Source organism: Bos mutus, chromosome 10 (assembly GCF_027580195.1).
Source record: "Bos mutus isolate GX-2022 chromosome 10, NWIPB_WYAK_1.1, whole genome shotgun sequence".
Taxonomy (NCBI): Eukaryota; Metazoa; Chordata; class Mammalia; order Artiodactyla; family Bovidae; genus Bos; species Bos mutus.
The window spans coordinates 79837083-79864223 of record NC_091626.1 but is presented as its reverse complement, the minus strand read 5'-3'; the positions used below and the strand labels follow the sequence as shown (position 1 = coordinate 79864223).

At 37.9% G+C, this 27141-nt stretch overlaps 1 protein-coding gene across 4 annotated transcripts in view; it reads left to right on the top strand.

Annotated features, from left to right (window-relative positions):
* Positions 1-27141, top strand: part of SLC12A6 (solute carrier family 12 member 6) — an 84972-nt gene that overhangs the window by 50579 nt on the left and 7252 nt on the right. For 3 of the 4 annotated variants that reach the window (XM_005908762.3, XM_070378272.1, XM_005908763.3), the window contains 17 exons: positions 8970-9064; positions 10528-10659; positions 11352-11498; positions 12843-12897; positions 13379-13509; positions 14182-14423; positions 16545-16759; positions 17524-17682; positions 17861-17959; positions 18427-18484; positions 19016-19190; positions 19494-19612; positions 21128-21226; positions 23720-23839; positions 24720-24824; positions 25200-25368; positions 26897-27092. In XM_005908762.3, coding sequence (XP_005908824.1) covers positions 8970-9064; positions 10528-10659; positions 11352-11498; positions 12843-12897; positions 13379-13509; positions 14182-14423; positions 16545-16759; positions 17524-17682; positions 17861-17959; positions 18427-18484; positions 19016-19190; positions 19494-19612; positions 21128-21226; positions 23720-23839; positions 24720-24824; positions 25200-25368; positions 26897-27092 — 2316 coding nt within the window. Of the gene's footprint in view, positions 1-3731; positions 3781-8969; positions 9065-10527; positions 10660-11351; positions 11499-12842; positions 12898-13378; positions 13510-14181; positions 14424-16544; positions 16760-17523; positions 17683-17860; positions 17960-18426; positions 18485-19015; positions 19191-19493; positions 19613-21127; positions 21227-23719; positions 23840-24719; positions 24825-25199; positions 25369-26896; positions 27093-27141 lie in introns of those variants that run through there. The other variant, XM_070378274.1, reaches the window with a different exon arrangement.

Below are 27141 nucleotides of genomic sequence, written 5' to 3'. Positions count from 1 at the left end.
TTATGATTCCTCAGAAAAGGCATTGGTAGCTTGACTTAAAATCTTGCCAGATTCTATAAAAAATCTCACTTAGGATAATTTGGCCCAGTAGGTGAAAAACTGCTTCAGTTGCCTTGCCTGCTGAATGGAGTTTATAATAGGATCTTTCAAATCTTCTAAATGCTTTCCTTTCAACAGGGTAAAGTTATTTTAATGTATCTACTGTTTCCACTGACTCATCAGATCTCTTGCGAAACACAGGATCAGGCTGAGGAGATGCACAGAAGGGTGAAACTGCAGTTGTGATACAGAATTAAGCTGTGTGCTTACAATTCATGAATTTTTATGTGTGCGTCATTTTCCATTTAAAACACTTTAGAAAGCAAGCAAGCAAATGAACAGTGGGCCCTGGCGTTTTTACAGTTTTTATCAAACATTCAAGGCAAAATAATTTCTCTTCTACAGTTTCTCTCAGGGAACAGAAAAGCAAGTAGACACTTCTCTGCTCAGTTTGAGACTAGCATAACCTTGATACCAAAACTTAACAATGACAATGTGAGAACAGTATAGACCAATTTTACTTATGAGCACAGATACAAATATCCTAAATGAAATATTAGCAGTCTGAATCAGGCAGTATACACTTGACACTTACAATCTGGGTTTGAACTGCACTGGTCCTCTTAAACTTGGATATTTTTCAATAGTAAATACTACAGCACTGCATAGGTTGTGGCTGGTTGCATCTGCAAATGTGGAGGAGGAACCTCAGATACAGAGAGTCAACTATAGTTATACTTTGAGTAACCCCCAGCATTATTCAGGGGTCACCTGTATTTTTAATTTTTTTACCTGTATTTTTTTAAATTACTAAAAAAAAAAATTACAAAAAAGTACTTTCTGGTAAAGATACATGGTTGGTTTATCATTAAAAATCAATTTATATAATTTAATATATTAGACATATTGAAGGAAAAACATAAAATCATCTTAATAGATTGCAGGAAAAAGATTTGATTGGAAACATTCAGTATTTAAATTCATGAGCTCATAAAAAACTCGTCACTACTGGAGTAGTCTAGTGAAACAATTCATTATTCTGAGAATTGGTCTAAAAGAAAAAAGTGAAGTATTTATCTTGCTTTTAACTATACCAATGGGTAACCAAATAGTAAATTACAGGGAATGTCTGTTTATAAAAGTATTTCAGCTAATAAATTAAGGAAAAATAACAGGATATCACCATTTTTGTAGCCTCTCATGAATTAATGAATCTAGGCATTGGTCATCAACATTTGTTAGTATCTGAAAAAGAAAGCAACTATAGATGACTCATACCTCCAGATGGATGATCAAAATATCCCTAGGAGAGTATTTTCCTCCCTCCCCCATAAAAATACTGAATGTGGTTAAGCCTTTAGACCCAATTATCAATATATAGGAAATAGAAGAAAACAGAGCAACATGTTAAACATCACATGGATGCTTATCAAAATCCAGATCATCAGAAACTTTACTGAACACATGACATAGGTTCTTCAATAAGTGAACTGCAAAGGAAAAGAGAGAAAGCCAGTAGACTTAAGAGATAAGCAACCAGTTATAACGTGTGCCTCTGATTTGACTGTTGATTCAGACTTTCTTCTTGGAGTAGGAAAAGGCCACCCACTCCAGTATTCGTGCCTGGAAAATTCCGTGGGCAGAGGAGCCTGGTGGGGTACAGTCCATGGAGTTACAAAGAGTTGGACACAAATGAGCGGACACACATACATCAAACTAAAAATAAAAAACATAACATTTGAGACAACCTTTTGTGTTCACTTGGTCACATAGTTCAGACCCAAAACTGTGCCAAGGGATATTAAGTATACTTACTGCTCTTGTTCTGCCTTGCTCAGACCAACAAAGGCCATTAGACAAGCTCAGGAGTCTAAGGGAGAAATCTGAGGTTTATCTTACATCTAAGTTGAAATGTAAGTGGTAATTGAACAAAAAATAGCAATATTATAGAAATAATAGCACCACAACAATAAAATGCTTATAAAGAGCAAGAATTTGGCATACTCTTTCTGCCTACAAAAAAGTATGCCATGACAAATGGAAATCTGATATTTTCAGTAGAGCCAGTGGCACTCCTGTCAGTTTTCATTTGAATGTTCAATGAAACACCAGTAAGTTTTTCAGTAATATCAGCATTATATAGTTGGTAAAATGAGAATAAAGAAACATAATAGTGATCTGATGGGCTGTTTACTTCAAAGCATTACTGAGGCCAGTCTCACTAGGTATCCTCCAAAGGCATCTTAGGATTCTGCATAATTCTAAAGAAGTTCTAGGATGGATATGAGTTTGTTTTTTTAGTTCTTGCAGAATAAAGGTTATTTGCTATTCAGAAACTAGAATTTCCATTCCACTTGGGATTTCCTGGAGTCATAGTAGTGACCCAGATTTCTGAAGTTTGTACATCAGAAAGCAGCATGATTTCCAAGATATTCAGACCAAGAATTGATCCACACCCTTCAGTATAACCACTTTTGATTTCATACCGGGTTGAGCCATGCCTTTCAGTTAACCACTTCTGATGAGAGCTTTGCTCCTTGCCCAGAAAGCCCTGACATTTCATAATTGACCAGGAGCTCTACTGCACCCTCCCACCACCACAAGTAGACCCTGGGTAAGACAATTTGGAAGGCATCATTGATCTCATAAATGCAGGCAAAGTCTCTGGAGACAGTCTTCCCTCCAACCACCCAAAACAAAATTAAGCAAGCAAGTAGAAGTTGAGTCAGAAACTTCAAGAACCAGAGTGTCTGAAAGTTAGGGTAGTTGCACCTGAAACTTGAAACCAGAGAGGCCTCAAACAGAGGTACCAGGGCTGCATCCCAGGAAGCCAGAGCTGTTAGGAGATGGCTTAGACCAGCGAGCAGCAGGGTGGGGGCAGGGGAGTTCTGAAGTCAGATTTTTATAGCAACAATATTATAGGGCTACTGAATAACAGGGAAGTAGTATGCTAAGGCTGGGACTCCTTTCCTCCTGCTGTAACTTTCAAAAGGAATGAAATGGTGTTGAGTCTGGAATATAACACTATTAAATGTCTAAATTATTTAATAGAGGATGCAGCTAGGAACATGAAACTGTTTAAAGAGAAGGTAAACAAACAGTTGTTGATATTTTTAAAAATGAAAGGGTTAAACAGATTAAAAACAGGCAAAAGATAGTTGTGAACAAAAAGAAAACCACATGTAGACATATCTTAATAAAGCTGCAGGACATCTAAGAAAAGATCTTGAAAGCAGCAGAGAGAAGAAACAGATCATCAGAATAACAACAGGATGATAAACTTCTCAGATAACAAATAATGTCTTAAAGTGTTTGGAAAAAATTTATTATCCTAGAATTGTGCTTAGCAAGACACTTGGGGTTAAGGGCAAAATATAATTGTAGATAAGTAAAAGCCAACAACATTTTTTACCACAAAACTTGCTCTAAACTATTTGTTTTCAACGAGGGACAATTCTGTCCCCAAAGGATATTTGGAAATGTTTGGAGGTATTTTTGATTGTCACTATTGGAGATGCTACTGGAATCTAGTGACTAGAGGCCAAGGATGCTCTTAAACATCATAAAATGTGCTGGACAATATCCTACAACAAATAATTATACTGTCTGAAATTTCACAGTGCCGAGTTTGAGAAACCCTTCTCTAAAGGAATTCTAAAGAATATACCGCAAGTAAAAGGAAAATGATCCCCGAAGACTGGTATTCTGAAATGCAACAAAGAATATTGAACAAATGAAATGGTAAATGTAGACCTTCACCCAAGTCAGTGTTGTCAATATGAAATAATTTTAGTGTCTTATTTATGTAGTGAAAAAAAAACTCCTAGAAATGTTGGACAGTAATATGTAAGTCAGGAAGTGAGAGTTGGAACTGACTACAAGAATAGAAATAGAGTGTGAAAACTCCAAGCGAGGAGAGAGGAAAAATGGAATAAGGGAAAGTAAACCAAAAAATCCAGAGAGAAAATGAGAATGAATCATAGAGAAAGAAAACGAAAGAGAAATAAAAAGATAGTACAGTTCAGTCTGAATATATCAGTTGCTAAAGTTGGTGGACCTAACTTGACAATTAAAAAGACAGATTGTCAGATTTTTAAAAACACAGCTACACGCTCTTTACAGGGTATCTACCTACAGCATAAGAACCCAGGAAAAACGAAAAGTTGAAAAACAGAAAAGGACATTTAACCAAAAGACAACTGGTATAGTTATCATTATCTTTTCCTTCTGTTGTCTTAAGATTTATTCTCTTTCTTTTCTGGCTTCTTAAAATAGGTATTTAGCTCATATAATTTTTATTCTTTTTACTTTCCTTATATAAAACTTTAAAGCAATAGCTTTACTTTGAGGTGATGCTTTTGCTGCATCAAACAAGTTTCAATAGGTGGTGTTTTTGTTGTTACTCAGTTTTTAAGTAGATTAATCTTTGATCCTTGAATTGTTGGAAAATGTGTGGTTTTTAATTCTTAAATTTGCATGGTTTTTAAATTTGTCTGTTTATAATTAAATTCTAACTTCTTGTTATACACCAAGATCGTGGCTTATATTTGATATGTTTGATATTTGTACAATCTTTAAGATCTAGTACATGATAAGTTTCCATATATAAATTTTCCATGTATGTTTGATTAAAATGTATAATCTCTTATTTTGCATGCAGAACTCTATCTCCATTAAGGTCAGGGTTATTCATTCTATTATTTGGATTTCTTTACCTTTGCTATTCTGTCTGCTTCACTTATCAATTATTGAGGAAAAGTATGTTAAAAAATCTCCTTGTGTGATGGTAGATTTATTAATTTCTTGATATAGTTCTGTTCATTTTTGCCTCAAATATTTTGAGGCATGGATGGATGGATGGGTGGATATGGCCTTTTTTTTCTTAAGCTGCACTTTGGCTTGCAGGATCTCAGTTCCCTGACCGGGGATTGAACCCAGTCCACACCAGTGAAAGCACCAAATCCTGACCACTAGGGAACTCCCTAGGCAACCTTTTAGATCGGCTCTGTTGATCCTTTCTTGCTGGTATTCATGCCCTTGTGTAATCCTCTCTCCTTTGAGTGAGGGCTGGACTTTATGACTCCAAAACTTCTAATTATTAGAATATGACAAAAGTGATGTCACTTGCAAAATGAGGTTACAAAAAGACTGTGACATCTGCCTTGCACCCCATCTCTGGCTCTTTGATGGCGTGCTTTGAGGGAATCCAGTTGCCATGCTGTAAGCTGCCCTGTGAAAAGTCCCACATGGCAAGGCAGTTGAGAAAGCCCCTTGGCCAACAGCCTGAAAAACAAAACTGAATCCTGCCAACTATGTAAGTAAGGCTGGAAGAGAATCTTCCCCAGGCCTTCCAATGAGACCACGGTTCTGACAGGAGACCATGGAATAGAGTGCCCAGCTAAGCCATGTCCATATATCTAGCGCCCACTAACGGAGATGGTAAGTATGTGTTGTTTAAGCCTCTAAATTTGAGAGTCATTTGTTACACAGAGAGAAATAACTATAAACAATAGATGTATGTTTAAAATTTATATACTTCCTTGGTGAATTAGGCCTTGTGTGGTTACCCTCTCATTCCTAATAAAGTTTTTCTCTTAAAGAAAAATATATCTGCTAACAATAAATCTGTACCAGCTTTATTTTGGTTAGGTTTTTCCTGATATATCTCTTTCCTTTACTTTTATCCTTTGTGTGTCCTTATTATGACTCTTGTAAACAAGAGACATGATATATATGCCTGGATTTTGTTGTTTAATCCAATGTGTCAATCTTTATATTTTAACTTGTAAATTTCAATCCCTTACTTAAAAATATTCTGTCTACTCCCATCCCCCAAATGAAGAAAATAACGTTAACACACTCTCACATCACTCTTTCCCAGCCCCAACCCCTGTTGTACTGTTTTTATCTAGAATAGGTCAGTGGCAAAAAGGATGGGACTTCTCAATAAGTGGACTTAGAAGAGCTATCCATTTGCTAAAGAACTACATGATCTGATTTCTTCCTGTCTTTCTAGCCACTCTATCCTAACTCTATTTTGGCCGTGTTATATATTCTGTTTATGAGTCCATTAAGATTATATCTGCTTTAGGATCTTTTATTTATTTATTTTTGCTTTAGGGTCTTTTAGAACTGCTGTTCCCTCTACCTGAAATGCAGGTTTTTCCCGTCCATCCTGTGCCAAGAGGACAGCCAGTTAGCACATACCAGCTCATGAAAGCCAAGTGTATCTTCTCTTCCTGAAACCAAGTTCAGTGAAGTCACATTAGTATTTTAAAATTAGCCTATGTGAATATTTGGCAAATACTATAAATTAGTATATAATTCTGGAAGACCTGCTTATCATCACTCTAATGATCTTATCAAAACTTGTCTGTCTTCCCATCCTGTCATAATCTATCCCAGTACATGTTTCATTTTCTTCATTGAACTTATCACTTTTTTAAAAGCTATTTTCTGTCTTTTGTGACTTTAGTATATGCACAGTGAAAATAGTCTGTAACTGCCTTGTCTACTGTTGTAGTGCCCAACATATAAGAACTTAGTAAGTATTTACTTATTGAATTAATTGAATAAATGAATTACTCTAAAGTGGTAATAATTTTTAGCTGTGTCATTCTCTAAAATTTTCTGGAAGCGTTGGAGAGAAGATAATAATTGTATTTCTTTTTATGACTTTTTATTATGGGAATTTCCAGAGGTACAGAAGAGTTAAGTAGAATAGCATAATGAAACAACATGAACCCATCGCCCAGCTTCTGGTTGCAATTTTTCAGCCCCCACCAAATTTTTTCCCCAGAATATTTTTGCCCTTTCTAAAGAAAATAACCAATCCGTATTCATATCCCTCTGATTGTTTCCTGACATTTGGTTTGAGTCAGGATTCTAACAAGTTTTGCACCTTGCGACTGATTTGGTATGTCATCTTAAGTCTCTTAATTTATGAGTTCACCTGTTTTAGTTTATGCCATTTATTTGTTAACAAAAGCAGATTATTTGTTATATGGAATTGTCCACATGCTGAATTTAAAAAAATTAATTTTACTTACTTTCTTTTGCCTGTGTGGGTCTTCTTGCTGTGCGGGCTTTTTCTCTAGTCGTGGGGCTACTGTTCATTGTGGCGCATGGGCTTCTCACTGTGGCGGCTTCTCTTGCTATAGAACGTGGACTCGAGGGCACACGGACTTCAGTAGTTGTAGCACAGGGGTTCAGTGGTCCACATGTTCTGTGGCACGTGGGACCCTCCTGGAGCAGGGGTCATTGGCAGGTGGATTCTTTACCACTTGATTCACTAGGGAAGCCCCACATTCTGAGTTTGATGACTGCATCTTTGTGGTGATGTTTAACATGTTCTTCCTTTGTTTTCTGTGAACTGATAGTTAGATTTAGAGGTTTGCTTATATTCAGCTTCCATTCATTCTTTGGTTAAGAATGAATTCATTCTTTGGTTAAATTGTACAGTGTTTCTTTTATTGCATTACATTAGAAGATTGTGTTGTCCCACTTTTAGTGATGCTAAGTTTGATCAGTGGGTTATGTCTCAGACTTTCACCTAATGCTTTTAGCAACCATTGATGATGACTGCTCATAACCATTATTTCATTAGGGGTTGGAAATTGGTGGTGTTTTTTTAATTATAGCATTCCATCTGCATTAATTAGCTAGAATGTTGCTATGATGAAGAAATTTTCTCTCTTTGGTTACCTTGAAATATAGTTGGTACAGGAAAGGTGGGATTAGGGCTAATTGCTTAATTCTTTACATTTATTATTTTTCAGACTGATATTTTTTCATAGCAACTCTGTGAAGGGGACTAGTTTTTTTTTTTTTTTTAATGTACCATTTGGATATTTCAAGTAGTTGCATTTGAATTCATTGTATTATGTATTTTTAGTGTTCACATTATCCCATTTTCAGCCAGTGGGAACACCTTCAGATTGACTCTTCTGTCCTTTGACATGACTCTTCTGTCCTTTGACATGACTCAGTTATTTTGATAGCTTTCTGTTTCCCAAGCTCATCTTACATATATGAGGTTTTAGGACTTTAGATTAAAATCTTTAATTTTTATATTGATATCTAGTTCCTCAATATTTAAAATCTTAGAGTTTGGGGGGGGCTTTATTTATTTATTTTTGGCCTCAAACCATGCTATATGTAGGATCTTAGTTCCCCAACTAGGAGCTGAACCCTGTGCCCCCTGCAATGAAAGGATGGAGTCTTATTAACTACTCTGTTGCCAGTGAAGTCTTTAAAATCTTAGTTCTTAATGACATTTACACAGTTATTAAAATTCTCTCTTCTGCCAGACCTGTATAGCTGTGTAACTTTTACATGATAAAGAACCAGAGTTAAGAAAGCACTCAAACAACAGAATCTCTACTGTTTTAGGGAACCCAATCTCTCCTTTGTTTTTCCTCGGAATGGATTCACCAAATTATTGTGGGATGCCTGTATTCACATAAAAAGATATGTGGCAAATGTTTGTACAAAAATGGTGTCACTTAGAAAAGGTCAGACAGCCCTGAAGGCCAAAGGCTTTTATTGCCATTATCAACAGGAACCGTGTGTAAAGTAGCCTTGTCCAGCACAGTGTTGTACACCAAGCAGGTACTCAGTGACTTTTTATTTTTCATTCTGGCTTTGGATGACATTAAGAGTAGGCTCTCTCTAGGCTAGAGTCTTAAAAGAATAGTGTTTCCAGTCTTCATATTGTTAAGAAAAGGAATGACCCATGTTTACTTCTTAAGAGATTTGCTTTTGCTCCTTTTCAAGAGGAAGTCACATTCTCCAGGCAGTGCTACCACTCTTGAGATGAAAATCTGAATATGAAAGTGAGTTTCATTATTACAGAGGCAACATGCAGTTCTTTGGTGCTGATGCCTCTTCAGTATCAATGAGAAACTAACATGGTATACTTTTTTTTCCAGATGATGGACATAAGAAAGCGCGAAATGCTTATCTTAACAATTCCAATTATGAAGAAGGAGATGAATATTTTGATAAGAATTTGGCACTCTTTGAGGTAATATTTGGGAGAAAACTAGGGCAGAGACTTCAGGAACAGAAATTTCAAGATTGTTGTCTTCCACCTCATCTAGTTTTAAAATTGTACAGGTTGGATAACTTAATAACTGTTAAAATATAGTACTCATTATTATAGTTTGTCATTGCAGTTGATTTAATCTATATAATTATTGCTAGTTAACAAATAACCATTGAATCAAATTTCTGTGAAAGAAAGAGGAATGTTGACATCACAGGCATATGGAGAATCTTGCTGTCTAATTTAACTAGGATATAAATGTTTATGTTGTAATAATCTATAAAATTTTTCAAGTCTGTGTTTGGGATGAATTTACCTTAGAACTAGTAACCAAAAGAGTTTCTCTAGTGGCTCAGCAGTAAAGAATCTGCCTGCAGTGCAGGAGCTGCCGGAGATGTAAGTTCTGTCCCTGGGTTGGGAAGATCCCCTGGAGGAGGTCATGGCAACCCACTCCAGTATTCTTGCCTGAAGAATCCCACGGACAGAAGAGACTGGCAGGCTACAGTCCATGGGGTCACAAAGAGTTGTACATGACTAAAGCGACTTAGCACAGCACTAACCAAAAAGCAGGGTAGGAAGCAGGCTGTTGGATTAAAAGGACCTGAATGTCTCATCTGACTAAGACGGCATGGACTTTGATGGAATCTGTGGCCTGATTGTTGAAAGGAGCCTGGTTTAGTCCAGCACTGCTTTGTCTTACTTTGGACAGTGATTCGAATGCCACTTTTCTCAGTGTTCCTGTTTTTTTAAATAATATTTTCTCTTAGTTTCCTTCAAGAAAAGGTCTGAGGTGAATATTTGGTTCAGTCACAGAAGTTTTTCATTGACATGTCCACGCTTGGTGCTGTAAATAATAACTATAAATATGAGTTGACTATTAGTAATACTGTTAGCAGATTGCTAGCAGTACTGTGATTAAAAATTATGTCATCGATGTTCTTTATGAGGTTTGCAGTCGCATGTGTGCTCAGTCATGTCCGACTCTTTGCGACCTCATGGACTGTAGCCTGCCAGGCTCCTCTGTCCATGGGATTTTCAAAGCAAGGATACTGGAGTGGGTTGCCATTTTCTCCTTCAGGGGATCTTCCCGACCCCAGGGATTGAATGAGCATCTCTTGCATCTCCTGCATTGGCAGGTGGATTCTTTACCACTAGCGCCATCTGGGAACCTTTTATGAGGTTACAACTGTCTATAAGGAGCCAGTGTGGTTTTTTGTTTTCTGTCAGCTATTACAATCATAAAGCCTTTCATTTAAGAATTTCCTAAGAATTCATGTAGCTCTGATTACATCTTATAATATGAGGGGAGAATAAAATCTCTGATAGATTTTTAAAAAATATTTGCCTGTGATTACCTTGCAGTTTTCTGGTAGATGGATCGTTTTGATGTTTATTCCCAGTGTTCTTCATCATGTATTTCTTCCTTATTTCTGGCTTTATAGGAAGAAATGGACACCAGACCAAAGGTGTCTTCTCTCCTTAGCCGCTTGGCCAATTATACTAATCTGACACAAGGAGCAAAGGAACATGAAGAGGCAGAGAACATCACTGAAGGGAAAAAGAAGCCCACCAAGGTGAGGCCTTAGAATAGTAAGGCAAGTTAAAAGAGCCCCATGTAGAAGACAGGAAAAAATGTCCTGGGTATCACTCTTTGCTCAACAGATATTGAGCACTTTGTATGTGCCAGCCATGTGAGGGGTGAGTTCTGTAATGTGTAGCTGGGAGATGAGCATTCCAGGGAAAGGGACTAGCACTTCAAAAGAAGAGTGTCCACACCCATGAAAATATGGAACAAAATTACAAGTTAGCTTTCTGGCTGTTCAGGAGTAAAGCAACACTCAGATCTTTTTATCAACTCCATTTACCAACTACTATGAAAAATTTATACCAAGTTCTGAAGAAATTCCATCAAGTCATTATCCCATTTTTTTTTTTTTTTTTTAGAAAAAACTAATGCCCTTGAAGAATAGAAACTTTTAAATTGTTGAAGATGAACCTAAAAGTTTGTGATGGGATTCCTATGTAAAAACATGTGGAGATCTCTGTAAAGTTAAAATATGTATCTCTAGGAATATTAAGTATGGTGATAGACATTTGTTAGATGGAGATTTTGTATGTGCCTATTTAAAGATACTGCTTAAACTTATCTCTGTTTTGCAATTAAAATTATAGTTAGGGCACAAGTTTTTATATAAAAGTAAAGGGATGAATCAGCTCTTCTAGATGACTACATGATTTTTTCTTTTGTCAACATCTTTCTTTCCAGACTCCCCAAATGGGTACCTTCATGGGTGTCTACCTCCCATGTCTACAAAATATTTTTGGAGTGATCCTGTTTCTGCGCCTCACATGGGTGGTGGGCACAGCTGGAGTTCTGCAGGCCTTTGCAATTGTCCTTATCTGCTGCTGCTGTGTAAGTCCCAAGTTGACCGCTGGAAATCACCTGGAACATGCAAAAGCTCAAGAGTATCATGCTTTAACCTCTTAAGGAATAAAATAAAGAATACATACTGGGAAAATACTCATGATCTCAACAGGAGAGATTATTTTGGTATTAAAATCTAAAGGATTTTCAGTTTAGTCAGTTACTCACTGCTTATATCTGTAATATATTGTACTCAAAATTACGAGGAAAGGCTTCCCTTGGAAGTAGAAGATACAGCCCCTGACTTCAAACACTTCAGAAGACAAACCATTTGAATTTGATAATGCTAGTGTTGTGACAGAAAATGTGTTAGAAAATGTGATGTGTTACTCCACTGCAGGACCAGTAAACAGCTGATTGTTGTTTGGGGGTAAGAAGTATTTATTTTGAACTGGCATCCCTTACCCCTTCTCCAGAAATTGGGGTGTTATTTCCACGTCTTCTTTCCATTATACTGAGAACATTCTGGTCTTCTTTTAATTTAAATTCCTCTTATCTGTGTATCCCAGCTACATCTGTCAGTTTTGTTGTAAATTGATAGATTATTATAAACATTTTTTTATTATTAAGCTGTCTGCTGACTTATTGCTGTCACCATCACACACTCCCTGTACATTTTGCTCAACTGAGTACCATGCAAAGCAGGGTAAGCGGACATAGTCCATATCATTCATAACTCAATTTTTTTTTTCAGTTTCTTAGTCTTGAAACTTGAGGGCCGTATTTGACTCCTTGATTGCTGGTCATATCTCATCAGGTATCAAGGCCAATGAGGTGTGCCTCTGAAATCTCTTGTCCAACCCCTTCCTTATATTCCTACTTCTCCCACTGCAGTCCTTTCCTCTCACTGAACCACTGTATTAGCCTGCTAACAAGTCATTCTGCCTCCATCTGCTCCCCATCTGCAGTCCACTCTGTACTCTGCCACTATCAGGTAATTTTTTTTTAAATACAGTTCTTGTGAACTCAGAAGTCTCCAGTGGTTCTCGTTACTGAATATTCTTGTTATTGTAGCCAGTGTTTAGTCAGTTTCCAATCTGTTTTCCAAGTTTTTAGCTAGAAGATCAGGGTAGGATCAGTGGTTCTTAATAGCACCTAACCCACTGATTACCATGAAGGAGCATTTTAACGGAATACTCCGGATACCAGTAGTGTGACTAGTGCAGTGATGAAGCTCGTCATCTCATTTCCATACCACTGAGTATGAGGGAACTCCTTCCATGTAAGTATGTAGAGTTGAATATCCGACAGGTGCTCTGAGACCTGCAGATGGGAAAGTAGTGTGGAAATGTTGTCTTTGAATAGTAACAGCCTTCTCTTTTCTCTTTATAGACGATGTTGACTGCTATCTCCATGAGTGCCATTGCCACTAATGGAGTGGTGCCAGGTCAGTAGCTGAGATTGGATTTCATGGATTGTCACTGATTACTGTATGTTTATGCTATAAAGATAGAGGTGCAGACTTCCAAGGAATGTTATTTATTTAGTCTGTTGGCCACAGGCACTACTGTTTGACTTGAGAAAACGTCTTTTAAAAAAATCTTTATTCTTTAAGCTAGAATATCTCATTTCTACTGCATTTTTAGCTTCTTTTAGTTGGAATTTATATTTTATCCAGCTATCTGATGCCTCTGATAAATATCATCTGATATTTTTCTTAGTAATACTGACAAAATTGTGCTGCTTTATGTGGGATATTAGATGTGTGGTATGAAGGTTTCATCTTTTACTTCCTACTGGGAAATCTACTTTTTATCACATTCAGGGTTTTTAAAAGCCTGAAGCATTTATCCTTTTTTACAACTTGTTTACATTCCTGTTACTAGCATGCTTTCTTTATCTTGTTCACCTTCTGTTTTACCTTTTAGCTGGAGGCTCATACTTCATGATTTCCCGAGCACTGGGCCCAGAGTTTGGTGGAGCTGTTGGCCTCTGCTTCTATCTTGGTACCACATTTGCAGCAGCTATGTATATCCTTGGTGCCATTGAAATATTTCTGGTGAGTAATGGCTTAATTGTGGTCTGTAGTATGGAAAAGATACAGACTTGGACTTATTTTGCTGTTTGATAGCAAAGCTTTTGAGAAATCATCTATAGGAATCAATCAAGTGATTGACTGCTGACCTGTTATTGACTGCCTACTGGGAGTATGAGTCAGAGAGGCTGAAGGTATCCTTTGGCTGCCTACTCCCTCCCCTCCACCCCATCACCAGCACCCTGCCACCTCACCCAAAAAGGTAAAGTCTCAGAAGCAAGACGTGCTAATGGGGAAAAAGTAAAATAAAGTTTATCTCTTTTGATGTTTTTATCCCAATGACATAAAATGTTTATTTATTTATTTATTCACTAGGATATATTTTTTACTATTTAAAGTAACAATAGCAGAAGTAGGACTCAAGATAATCTTTACAGTTACTTTGTATAACACTTTGGATAAGCTATTAACATATCCCTTGTTTTTCCACTTGGAAGTGTAAGTATTCAGAATAGCATGTAGGCTAATCAATGACACCCTATTTTTGTGGGCATTTTAGATCGAAACATGAATGAGGCTATGTCTCCAGTCACTTTGTGTCTCAGTTTTGCTTTCGTTTGTGAAAGCAAATGCAAACAACAACAACCCTTTGATTACTTTGAATGACCTTATTTTCTCCTTTTTTTTGCTTAACAGGTATATATCGTCCCTCGAGCTGCCATCTTTCAGAGTGACGATGCACTCAAGGAGTCAGCAGCCATGCTAAATAACATGCGTGTCTATGGGACAGCCTTCTTGGTCCTCATGGTATTGGTGGTATTCATCGGCGTACGCTATGTGAACAAGTTTGCCTCACTCTTTCTGGCCTGTGTCATTGTGTCCATCTTGGCCATCTACGCTGGAGCCATCAAGTCTTCTTTCGCACCTCCACACTTCCCGTACGTGTCTTTGACTAGGCATCATTATTAGGTAGCCGTTAACAGCATCTGGTGATGTGATCATTTCAAGGCAGAATTTCACAGTTTCACTGAGATTTCCCCCTTGGATAAGCCCAGTTAGATCTGTTCAGGAAGCCTCTGAGGAAACTGTGTGTGTCGTCTTCCTTATGTCCCAAGCATAGAATTGGCAGCTGTGCCATCATTTGGATATAGACAGTAGGTTTTTCAAAACCTTCTGATAATGATTATGTATATTTGAACTATTCATGAAAGGCTTTCAAACAGCATAGTTACTGCCAGCAACCTTGATAAAGTATTTAAATGTTAGATTCCTTTTATTAATGAAAAATCAAGAGAGTCAAGAAAACCTTAATTCCTACCTAAGTATTTACAATTGAATTTTTTATTTTGATTTTAGTACAATAGTACAATTTAGTACAATAATGAACTCTCTAGTCACAAAATAAGGCAAATAAATGTCACATCATTTGCATATGTATCTGTTTCTATATAAATTATATGACATACATAAGTAGTACAGGTGCCTTAATGTATACCCTTTGAAGTAGAAATGGGTTTGTACAAATATGTGACTCAAAGGCTCACCTGTTTTCCGTTTGACTAGAGGCATAGGAACTAGCCAGCACTGAGTATTGCTTGTAACCTTGTTATAGTGACTGTCTTTGAAAAATCATCCAAGTAACCCAGGGATCACACTCATCAGTCTTAGGTTGATTTAACCTGATTACTGAAAAATAGATTTTTCAAGATGAAAAATCAGGTCCAGAGAAATTAAATGACTTGCCCCAAAGTTAATGATTGGCAGAGCAAGAACACAAACCTTGTGATTTGCTGAATCCCAGTCCAGTATTTCTTCTCCTGTGCAAAGTGCTGTCAGTAATAAGAGTCCATGATAAATTTTCAGTCTGCTTATCCAGGAACTGTAAAGTAACTGGAGATCCACTTGAGTCATAGAAGTACTAAAGGCTACATTCTGGCTATATCTTAACTTGGGAAATTCCATTTTCCTCAAGTTTTCCTTTGATGTGTCTCCTCTTTTTTGGTGGGCCAAATTCATGTGTGGTATTTTCTTTAAAATATTTCAGCAAAACAAGTCTAAAAACCTAGAGGAATGCATAAAACAAGACTGGGAAATGTTGGGAGTTGTTGAAGCTGAGTGACAGGCACATGATTTATCACATATGTATGCTATCATTTTGCAGATTTCAAAAGTTGCTTTTTTCTTCCGAGAGTTATTTTAACTGTGGGTGTATTATTCTTTTATTTGTATTTATATCTTTGGTTTAAAGAAAAAAATGAACAGTCTATATTTGTATTATCCTTAAATATCCTCACTCCACTAGGTCTAGGCTTAAGTTCAAAAACAGTTTTCTATTAGGCCGTAGAGGGACGGCCTAATTATAGCCAAGCTGTCTTCACTGAAACAGTATCCAGAAGATTTGACCTTTTTCTATATATTTTCAAAGGGGTTTTTATTAGCATAAGGCTTTTTCTTAGACCAAAATGAAAGAGGTGGATTTGTGTGTGTGTGTGTGTAAGAAGAACAAAAAGACTCTTAAGATTTATTTTAGACCCTGCTGCTGCCAAGTCACTTCAGTCATGTCCGACTCTGTGCGACTCCTTAGACAGCAGCCCACCAGGCTCCCCCATCCCTGGGATTCTCCAGGCAAGAACACTGGAGTGGGTTGCCATTGCCTTCTCCGATTTTAGACCCAACAATTGGCTAATAACGTAGAAATTCTATAAGATGATTCAGCACAGCATCTTCAGACAGTTCCTGTATTTGGATTCTGTTACTACTACCCACCACCTGTGTGAGGTCAGGCAGACTACTTTTTCTCCCTAAATTTCAGTTCCTCCACAACAGAGAAATACTGTGGTACATATTTTGTGAGATCGCTGTAAGGGTTAGGTTGGCAGAAAATGTAAGATACCATTTGCAGAGCTAGTTCTTTTCCCACCCATGACAGTAAAAACTCTTCGAGCTGAGATTTTTTTTTCCTTTGCAAGCATATATATACTAGCCTATTTCTAAACCATTTTCTTTTTTAAAATAGTTTTTCCTCGGCTTCAGTTTTCTTCCTGTTCTTTTTCACTTAGGGTCTGCATGCTGGGCAACCGCACCCTTTCATCAAGACATATTGACGTTTGCTCAAAGACCAAGGAAGTTAACAACATGACAGTGCCGTCAAAGCTGTGGGGCTTCTTCTGTAACTCAAGTCAGTTTTTCAACGCCACTTGCGATGAGTACTTTGTTCACAATAATGTCACTTCGATCCAGGGCATCCCTGGATTGGCTAGCGGTGTCATTACAGGTGAGTTAGGAGGTTTGGGGACACGTTTCTTACTCTTCTATTATCCATCAACACTCACTGCCACAGTACCACTTCCCTTCTTAAATTCAGCATACAACTCAATTCAACATCTTTCTGCTTTTCTGTTAATGAATTTATCCTTTTTCAGGACATCTTTGTAGCGTTGTCTGCTAAAATTTACTGCTCTTGAAAGCAGAGCTGAAATTACTTTTAAACTTAAGATAATAAAGTATTCTGTGTGTTAACACATTGTAAAGTTGTCAGTTTTTCCAACAGCCACAGCTAGAATTACTTTAATGTCATCAAACCCACATGTGTTTTCCTGACTCATCTAAATTTTTGAAATTCTTTCCTTAAGTGATTTCTGTCTTAACTGTCTGGTCCACAAATATCTTTGCATGTAAGCAAGTTTACACTAAGGTGTTAGCATTGATACCTAATTTAAAAAAAAAAATAAACTTTGTAAGGGCGTTCAGCTTAGTCTGCTTAACTTTTGCTAATTTGCATTGGTAAACGCAACTGTATTTGTACATACCAAAGTATTTGTCAAACTACATCTGAACCAGATGGGAAAGGGCATTAGGTTTTTATTTTTGTGTACTTTATGATATGTATGTGCATATATCTGTGCTCTGTAGAAGCAAACATACCCTTAAAAACCATATAAATGACAGATCTGATTTAGAATACTGTTGGCTAGAAAATTATCCAGTTGTGTCCTTTCCGTGCTGCTACTGCTTATATACCCCTTGATCCCCCTGCAGAGAATCTTTGGAGTAATTATCTACCAAAGGGAGAGATCATTGAGAAGCCCTCAGCCAAATCTTCCGAAGTCTTAGGCAGCTTAAACCATGAGTATGTCCTTGTGGACATCACCACCTCTTTCACTCTTCTGGTGGGCATCTTCTTTCCCTCTGTCACAGGTAAGCACATGGGCTGTTGTCTGTATTATGGGTGATGAGACCAGGGAAGGGGTTTTTCTTAGGAGACAAAGCTATATTCTCGGGATTCCTAGATTTTCCTCTAGCCTTTGATAGCAGTTCAAATATCAATGTCTAGGAACTAAAGAAGTTAACTTGTTCTTTTTTTCCTTTTTTAAAGGCATCATGGCAGGATCAAACAGATCTGGGGATCTGAAAGATGCTCAAAAGTCCATTCCCATTGGCACTATCCTCGCCATCCTGACCACCTCCTTTGTCTGTATCCTTTTGCTGGATCCAGTTTGAGTTTTAGTTATAGGAACAGCCATAGAACAAGGGTGATCAGTATTTTTATCCTGGTAATAAAGATATCTGCTTTCTACCCCCTCACTTCACACCAGATAATCTACCTGTGAAAGTTGCTCCATCGTGTCTGACTCTTTGTGACCTCATGGACTTAGTCCATGGAACTCTCCAGGCCAGAATACTGGAGTGGGTAGTCTTTCCCTTCTCCAGGGGATCTTCCCAATCCAGGGGTCAAACCCAGGTCTCCCGCATTGCAGGCGGATTCTTTACCAGCTAAGCCACAAGGGAAACCCAGGTAATCTACCTACCTCATCTCTAAAACTCAAGAAAGAATTTATGAGATTAGTGAATTAGCCACTCATTTTACTGGTAGAAATATCCTGAGTGTTTATGTTCATCTTAGAGGGTGAATGGCAATTTCCTTGACTCTCAGTGTCTTAGATTTAAGCAACGTTGTCCTTTTTGGTGCATGTATTGAAGGTGTTGTCCTCAGAGACAAGTGAGTAATTGATTTCTTTTACAGCCACCTATCTATCTTCCATTATGTCTGATCATCCCATACAGCACCAAGACAGTTATAAACTCAAAACCCACCTGAGATGTGTATCAAAAGTAACAATAGAAAGTACATATATATAGGTCCCCAAAAGAGAGGCCAGTATGTTGTTGTATATGATGCAGCAAGTATTCCTCAATAAAGCAGTGAATTTGTCTGAATATTGAGGATTTTCCTGTACAATAAGAGCTGTTGGAAAACTGACTAAAAGTAAAAGAGGGCAAATAACAAAAATTAAAAAAATTTTTTAAGTTTCTGTTTTCTCTATGAGACATAAGGGTGTCCGATTGGCATTCTGAATAAAAGCTGGAAACGTACTTTCTTCATTTCCTTCATACAGGCTACTAGTATTTTTCCTTTCTCATCTGTGAGCATAAAAAATTATAAATAGAAGAAATTGAGTGAATGTCTATCTAGCATTTTCATCTAAAGTTATTTCCAGGTTAAACGTCCCCACTCTGATTTCCCTCCCAGGTTTGGAGATGCTGTGAAAGGTAATCTGGTGGTAGGAACCTTATCTTGGCCATCCCCGTGGGTGATTGTTATTGGCTCCTTCTTCTCCACATGTGGGGCTGGACTTCAGAGTCTCACAGGAGCACCGAGGCTGCTACAGGCTATAGCCAAGGATAACATTATACCCTTTCTGAGGGTGAGTGACCCTATTCTATGCCCTCTTCCTTTTTTCTCCCAGTTTTAGGAGAAACTGATCTTCATAGGCTTAGAAATTATTGGACCATATAATATGAAGATGGGTTTTAGCACAAGACTCTGTATAGCCCTCTAAATCTCTGGTATGAGTTTATATGTTAGTGGAATAAAGGTATTTAAAAGCTACCACAGTTGTAATGCTGTTATCTTAAAGATCTCTGAAACTATAGCATAGAGGAATAAGGGAGCATTGACTCAAACATTTCCTACACTCATCTGTCTGATACTTCACTTCTATGCACAGGTTTTTGGTCACAGCAAAGCCAATGGGGAACCTACCTGGGCTTTACTTCTGACTGCTGCCATTGCAGAACTGGGAATCCTTATTGCCTCCCTGGATCTCGTGGCTCCAATTCTTTCCATGTAAGAGCCAGTTATTCTCTTCATTTGTTGTTGCATATGTGATGTCTAGGTTCATGGGAATTCCCTGGTGGTCCAGTGGTTAGGACTCCATGCTTTCACTGCCAAGGGCACGGGTCCAGTCCCTGGTCAGGGAACTGAAATCCTACAAGCTACGCAGTGTGACTAGGAAAAAAAAAAAAACGCAGTGTGGTCTCATCTATGTTTTTAAAAACATAATAAACAGAGTAAAATATGCAAGGAGTGCTAAATGTTAGCAGTTATGATTGTGAATTTTCTCCCTATTTTTTTTTGTTTCTATACTTTTCTACAAAAAACAGATACTATGATAATTTGAGGGGGAAAACTTTCATTAAAGCTTAGCTTATTTTCTGGCCCTCTAGGTTATTTTCAGTGTGCTGAGGATAAGCATAAGATGACTAAGACACAACCTTAGAGAACTGATGGTAGATAAAGAAACCAGTGATGCTTGTCTAGTATGATGAATACTGTGGTCAGGGTGAACACTGCATGCTCTATGAGCTCTACAGTGGTCCACCTCTGTACTGAGAATCAGGAAAGGTTTTCTGGAGGAAGTGATGCTTATATCATGAAGTGAAGGGGTGAGTGAAGGGGTGAAAGAGAAATTCCAGGCAGGGAATGTGTGTGAAGGAATCAAGAGATGAAATAGTGCAGTGCATTCAGAGAAGTGAAAGTCTGACTTTGAGAGTGGAAGGTGTGGGTAGGGTAAGTGCAGAGCAGGGAAGTAAGCAGAAGTGGATCACAGAGGACCTGGAACTTTTCCTGAAAGTAGTGGATAATCCTTAGAGGACAAAATGGTCATATTTCTATTTCATAATGATTAATTCTGTATAAAAGATAGGTTAAGTGAAGTGAAGTCGCTCAGTCGTGTCTGACTCTTTGCGACCCCATGGACTGTAGCCTACCAGGCTTCTCCGTCCATGGGATTTTCCAGGCACGAGAACTGGAGTGGGTTGCCATTTCCTTCTCCAGGGGATCTTCCCGACCCAGGGATCGAACCCGGGTCTCTGGCATTGTAGGCAGACGCTTTACCGTCTGAGCCACCAGGGAAGTCCAAAATTGAGCCGGAAGTTGGAAGTTTCCAGTGCCAGTTGGAAGCATATTTAACTAATCCAACAAAGAACAAATGAGAGCCTGAACTATGCTGATAGAAGTAGAGGTGGAAAGGAGAGGGAAAAAGTTTAGAGTTTTGTAAATAGAGGGAATCCATGGGACTTGATAAGTGAATTTAGAACTAAGGTTGAGTAGTGAAGAGGAAACTGAGTATTATCCCAAGAGTAACTGGATAAAAAGTGGTAGTGTCTTTCACTGCGTGAGAACTTAGAAGGTTGAGCAAGTCTGTGGGGAGGTGAAGTTTTTCTACACTCTATTCTTAATCAAAGGCTAGTGGGCTAGAACAAAGGCTTAAATACAGCGAAGCTCTCTAGTTATTTAAAATAATCCTTGAAGAATTATTTTACAATAATAGTCATTCCTCATACATTTTTATTCTGCCAGGTTTTTTCTCATGTGTTACCTCTTTGTGAATTTGGCATGTGCCTTGCAAACATTGCTTCGAACACCCAACTGGAGACCCCGGTTCCGCTACTACCACTGGTAAGTCTGCTTTTTTTCTTCTTCCCCATATTTGGAGAGAACTCATTGAACTTGAAAACTAGGAGATTCTGAACTCTCAATCCAGTTTTCTTCTTGGCCATTTGTTTCATACTGTCTCTTTTAGCTTCCTGTGTTCACATGAATTTCCAGCATCCTACTGTGGTTTTTTAGTACATAGTTCAGGCTCTCATTTCTTCTTTGTTGGATTAGTTAAATAAGTTTAATACATGGTTTTATAATAGCTTATAATACTCAATTGAGAATAAAGGTCAAAACTATGAAATAAATATTTCCAGGCTGCTGTGTTCCTCAGTTTAAAACAACCTACCTTTTGCTTATCGGATTGCCTGTTTACATCTTAGCTGAGCCCTGAGCTTCATTCCTTTCCATTTATCCTCTTGTCTTCATCAGTTTTCCTCAGTGTTCATTCTCAGACTCTCTTCCTTATGACAATTTTATTTAGTTAAAGAGTATGAGCTGTGTCTCTGGTGGCTCGGTGGTAAAGAATCCATCTGCCAGTGCAGAGGAGCATGGGTTCGATCCCTGGTGTGGGAAGATCCCATATGCCGCGGAGCCACAAGGCCCGTGCACCACAACTTTTGAGCCTGTGCTCTAGAGCCCACGTCCAGCAACTAGTAAAGCCTGAGTGCCCCAGAGCCTGTGATCCGCAACAAGAGAAACTACCACAATGAGAAGCCTCTGCACAACAGAGAAAAAGCCCTGTGCATCAATGAAGACCCAGCACAACCAAAAATAAATAGATAAATAAATAAAATTATTTTTTTTAAAAAGAGAAGAACACATTCAAGTAAGTATTTTTTTTTTAAAAAAGGAGTATGAGCCTATGGCATCAGATGGCCTAAGTTCAAGTTTAGCTCTACTATTTCCTAGCTTTGTAGCTTTCATCAAAGCTACATAGCTTTGTAGCATCATAACCACATAAAGTTTCATTTTATTCATTAATAAAATGGGACTAATCGTATTATCTATCTCATAGGATTGTTTTGAGATAATCTAAAGTGCTTAGCACAGTGCCTGGTACGTAGTAAAGCTCTTAATGAAATGTTGCTACTGCTGTTGCTGTTGTGTTCACATCTCAGTCCTTAAAGGAACTATCACATTTTTAGCTACCATCCCATTTCTTTTCTTTCATAGCTAGAAGTTCTTTAATATGTCCTATTATATACTTGTTTGTACATTCCTCTTTGCTGACTTTTTCCTTGATCCCTTTCTAGCTTCACTTACCAGGGGTGGGTAGTGATGTGACCTTTATCTGGCACAATTTTAGATCATCAGCTGATCTTAATACCATTAATCCTCTTTCTAGATTTAATGTTAGTTAAAAGTTCATTATGAACGTTTTTTTGTGTTACCAGTTGCTTTTGGTTTTTTTCCTCTTTCTCTTTACACCCTATATTTTCATTCATTGGATCTAATCTTCACCAGATTAACAACTGCTCTGTTTGTTCTTTGAAATTTATCATACAACTTAGTTCATTCTTTACACAGTACAACTTCAGTAAATGTAGTTGTCTAATTTATTTAATCAAAACAAGAATTCCATTATTTTCTTCCAAGTTCCCTATGTAAAGTAAGGAAACTAATGGCAGATTTTTTTTCAGTGGGTTCTGCAGGTATGCTAATAAATTTTCATAAAGTTTTTAGAAATATTCACATGAAATGCTTTTTTTCTAAAGATCATAGAGTTGTTAATAATTCTGACTGCATGTCCCATCCCTGCTTTGCCATGTAGGTATTAATTGTCCTCGTAACTGCAGATGGCTTTTGTAGCATCCTGGTTCATTTATGTATTATTCCAGCAATGGGAAACATCAGCACTAAGGAGCTTCCCTATGGCTCGAACAGTAAAGAATCTGCCTGCAATGTGGGAGACGTGGTTTCAATCCCTAGGCCGGGAAGATCTCCTGGAGAAGGGAATGGCAACCCACTCCAGTATTCTTCCCTGAAGGAGGAGTCTGGTGGGCTCCAGACCATGGGGTTGCAGAGTTAGACACGACTGAGCAACTAACACTTCCACTTTCTTTTCAAGGATGCTTTGGGGCTCAGTGCAGATCTATTGATTGTTGCCAATCCATGATAAGATAACTATAAAAACTAAGAAAAAAGGGCTTCCTTGGTGGTCCAGTGGTTAAGACTATGTGTTTCCACTGCAGGGGGATGGGGTCAGTCCCTGGTTGGGGAAACTAAGGTCCTGCATGCCTCATGGCACGGTGCTCCCCTCGCCCCCCACCACACACATGGGAAAAGATGTTTAGAAACTTTTATACCAATTTGACATTGGCACGGCCTCCAAACATAACATTTTTTTTCTAGTAATTCAATTTTACTGCGTTTTACAGAGTTTCTGTCTACAACATATTGGAGTTTTAAAAAATAATTTTTCACCAGTTTAAGAAGCACCTTTATCACAGGCTTCTCTTATAGCTGCTTAGAAAAAACATTTTTTATTTGTTTTTGTCTTTAATTTTCTAGGGCACTCTCTTTCATGGGAATGAGTATCTGTCTGGCTCTGATGTTCATTTCTTCCTGGTATTATGCCATCGTAGCTATGGTAATAGCTGGTATGATCTACAAATACATCGAGTACCAAGGGTGAGTCTCGATACAGTCTTCATTGATGCTAAAACTATGGAAACTGGCTAGTTTGGTTAGAGCCATACCAGTGAAATTACATTAGGGATCCAGATAACTTCATTCATCTGTACCTAAATTTTGATCATAAGGAGAAACTATTGAGAAAATATGGATCAATGAAAAAATAAAAGGAGGTACTGAAATAATAATGATTCAGTTCAGTTCAGTCACTCAGTCGTGTCCGACTCTTTGCGACCCCATGAATCGCAGCATGCCAGGCCTCCGTGTCCATCACCAACTCCTGGAGTTTACCCAAATTCATGTCCATCGAGTTGATGATGCCATCCAGCCATCTCATCCTCTATCATCCCCTTCTCCTGCCCCCAGTCCCTCCCAGCATCAGAGTCTTTTCCAATAATGATTAGTATTAAATAAATATAAATATTCTTGCTTATCTCTTCAGGCAAGGAATTGTGTCTGAGATGAAAAATAAATCAGTCCTGAATAACTTTGTAACAACTTCATTAACAGCTTGCCCAAATTAGGAATAAATAACACTCTGATTTAGATTATGTTGAGTTTTGCTTCCTGTGCATTATTTTTGAAATAATTTGAACTTTGGATCTGTAGTAATTTCCTAATCCAAATTGCTATTTAGCATTCTTGCTTTTCAGCAGTTACATCGCAGGACAAGTGAGTGACCCTCTCAGCCTTTATTCTGAACTGTTGTACAGTTCAGTGTGTTGATGGAGCATAGTGTTGATCTGCATACAGTGGGTTCATTGTGTTAGTAGTGAGCATCATATAAATAGCTAATACAAGTTTTAATCTACTTTGTGTGTATGTTACTTTTAAATAAAGTAAATCTGTCTCTGCTGTTTTCGCCCCTTTCTCTCAGAGCTGAGAAAGAATGGGGTGATGGTATCCGCGGGCTGTCCCTCAGTGCAGCCCGATTTGCTTTGCTTAGGCTGGAGGAAGGACCACCACACACTAAAAACTGGAGGTAAAAAAAAATCAACAGAATTGGCACACAGAATTGTGTACTTCATTGATTACAGCATAAGGAAATTGTGTGACCCAAGGAATTCGTGTAATGAACCTGTTTTGACTGATTCTAAATCCTTGATCTCTGTGACCTTTTAGTTATATATGATCTAGACTTCTACCCTTTTAATTCTTCCTTCACGACTGATCAACTTGAAATAATACTGGGAAAATTCAGAATGACTATATAGCCTCATCATTTTCTCTAATCTCTTACTTCTGTCAAATTATATGTTTTATTCAGATCTCCTAAATTAAAGGGTAGGATTGTCATTCTTTCCTCAGATCCAAAGTGTTTTCTCATCTTACCATCCCCCTGCCAACCTCTTTGCAGGCCTCAGTTGCTTGTATTGCTGAAACTAGATGAAGACCTACACGTCAAGCATCCTCGTCTCCTCACCTTTGCTTCACAGCTTAAGGCAGGAAAGGGTCTCACAATTGTGGGCTCTGTCATCGTCGGGAACTTCCTGGAGAACTATGGTGAAGCGTTAGCTGCTGAGCAGGTAACAGTCAAGGCTTAATGACCTAGTAGAATTTAATTTAGCTTATGGTTTCATTCAGCTGAATCATAAGACCTCAGATTTCTAAGTTGATCCCTTTGCTGAGCAACCTAGGAGGTGTCCTTCTTGTGCTGACTTGTATGGTCATATTCTCCAAATAATAAGGTGAACCAGAAGATAATAATTTATTCTTCCCATTCAAAAACTTTCTAAACTATAAGATTATCAAGGCTAAGCACTATTTCCAAATAGACTCCAGACATTGACTCGGCCCTGAGAAAAATCACATAAATAAATCATCCCTTGAACCATGGTGATAATTCCTGTCAATTTAGTTGTGACACCAAGGAGCAATGAGCACATTTTCTTCCTCTTTACTAATCTTAATACATGGTAGCAGAACCAGGATTCTTTTGCTAAGTCTGATTAGCTTATGGGAATTAAAGTTCTTTCTGAAGAAGAAAGTAGTTTCCATTCTAATATTTATTATAAGCAATAGATAGAACTACCCTGGGGAAGTTTCAATTGCATTTTAAAATTTTTACTGAAGGACTTCCCTGGTGGTCAGGTAGCTTATATCCCATGCTTCCAGTGCAGAGGGGCAGGTTTCAATCCCTGGTCATTGAACTAGACCCACATGCCACAACTAGAGAAGTCTGAGTGCCGCAGTGAAAATTTACCAGCGCAGCGTAAACAAACAAGTAAATGTAATAAAATTTTTTTTTAATTTACTGGGTTTCATTTTGGAATGAAATGAAATGTTTAGCTTTGAAACACTAAAACTAGAAGTGCTGAAGAAACATTAGTCCAGAATGATCATAAAAATAAATGAAAAGCACAGTATTGGAAATCAAGAGACACTGATTAATCTAGATACACCCTGACTTAATCTGTGCCTTTGGGAAAATCATATCCATTTTCCATATCGTTATTCCCTTCACCATTCCACCAAGAGAGTGAAGTGAAAGAAATACAAGTGTCATTAATAATCACCATTAAAATATCAAAAAGAATGTGGAAATAGGAGAAACAAGGAAATAAAACATACCTGAGAGAATTCTGAAGTGAAACTGAATCTGAATCATCATATTGATTGAATTTGAATCAATATGATGAAACTGAATCATCATATTGAATTTCTAGTAAAGGAGTCAGAGTAAGACTGACACTGAGGAAGGAAGATTATGTTCACACTAACCCTGGGCCATTAAGGAATACCGAATATTCACTTTGTGAAGATCTCTGTTCTCAATTTGTTTGGTATGTTAGAAAGAAAAGCAGAAGGGAGGGAAATGTAGAGTATCTACATGTAGACAACTATCTATGTATGTAGTAAGCACCCAGAAAGTGAAAAGGCAAAGGATAATAAAATTTCATTGGGATAAATTAAACTTTTTTAATTGTTCTGTACAAGATACGACCTTATACAGAGTTTGGAAAGAGGAGGGGAATATAATATGGAGAAGAAGTAAGAAGTTAAAAGACCCGGGATAAAGTAATCTAATTTTGAGGTTCTGGTTCTCTCTTTCAGACCATAAAGCATTTAATGGAGGCAGAGAAGGTGAAAGGGTTCTCACAGCTGGTGGTGGCCGCCAAACTGAGGGAGGGCATTTCCCACCTCATCCAGTCGTGTGGCCTTGGGGGCATGAAGCACAACACAGTGGTGATGGGATGGCCAAATGGCTGGCGCCAGAGTGAAGATGCTCGAGCTTGGAAGACTTTTATTGGTACAAACCACTTCTTGTACTATCTTGAGGGCCCAAATAGAGGATATAC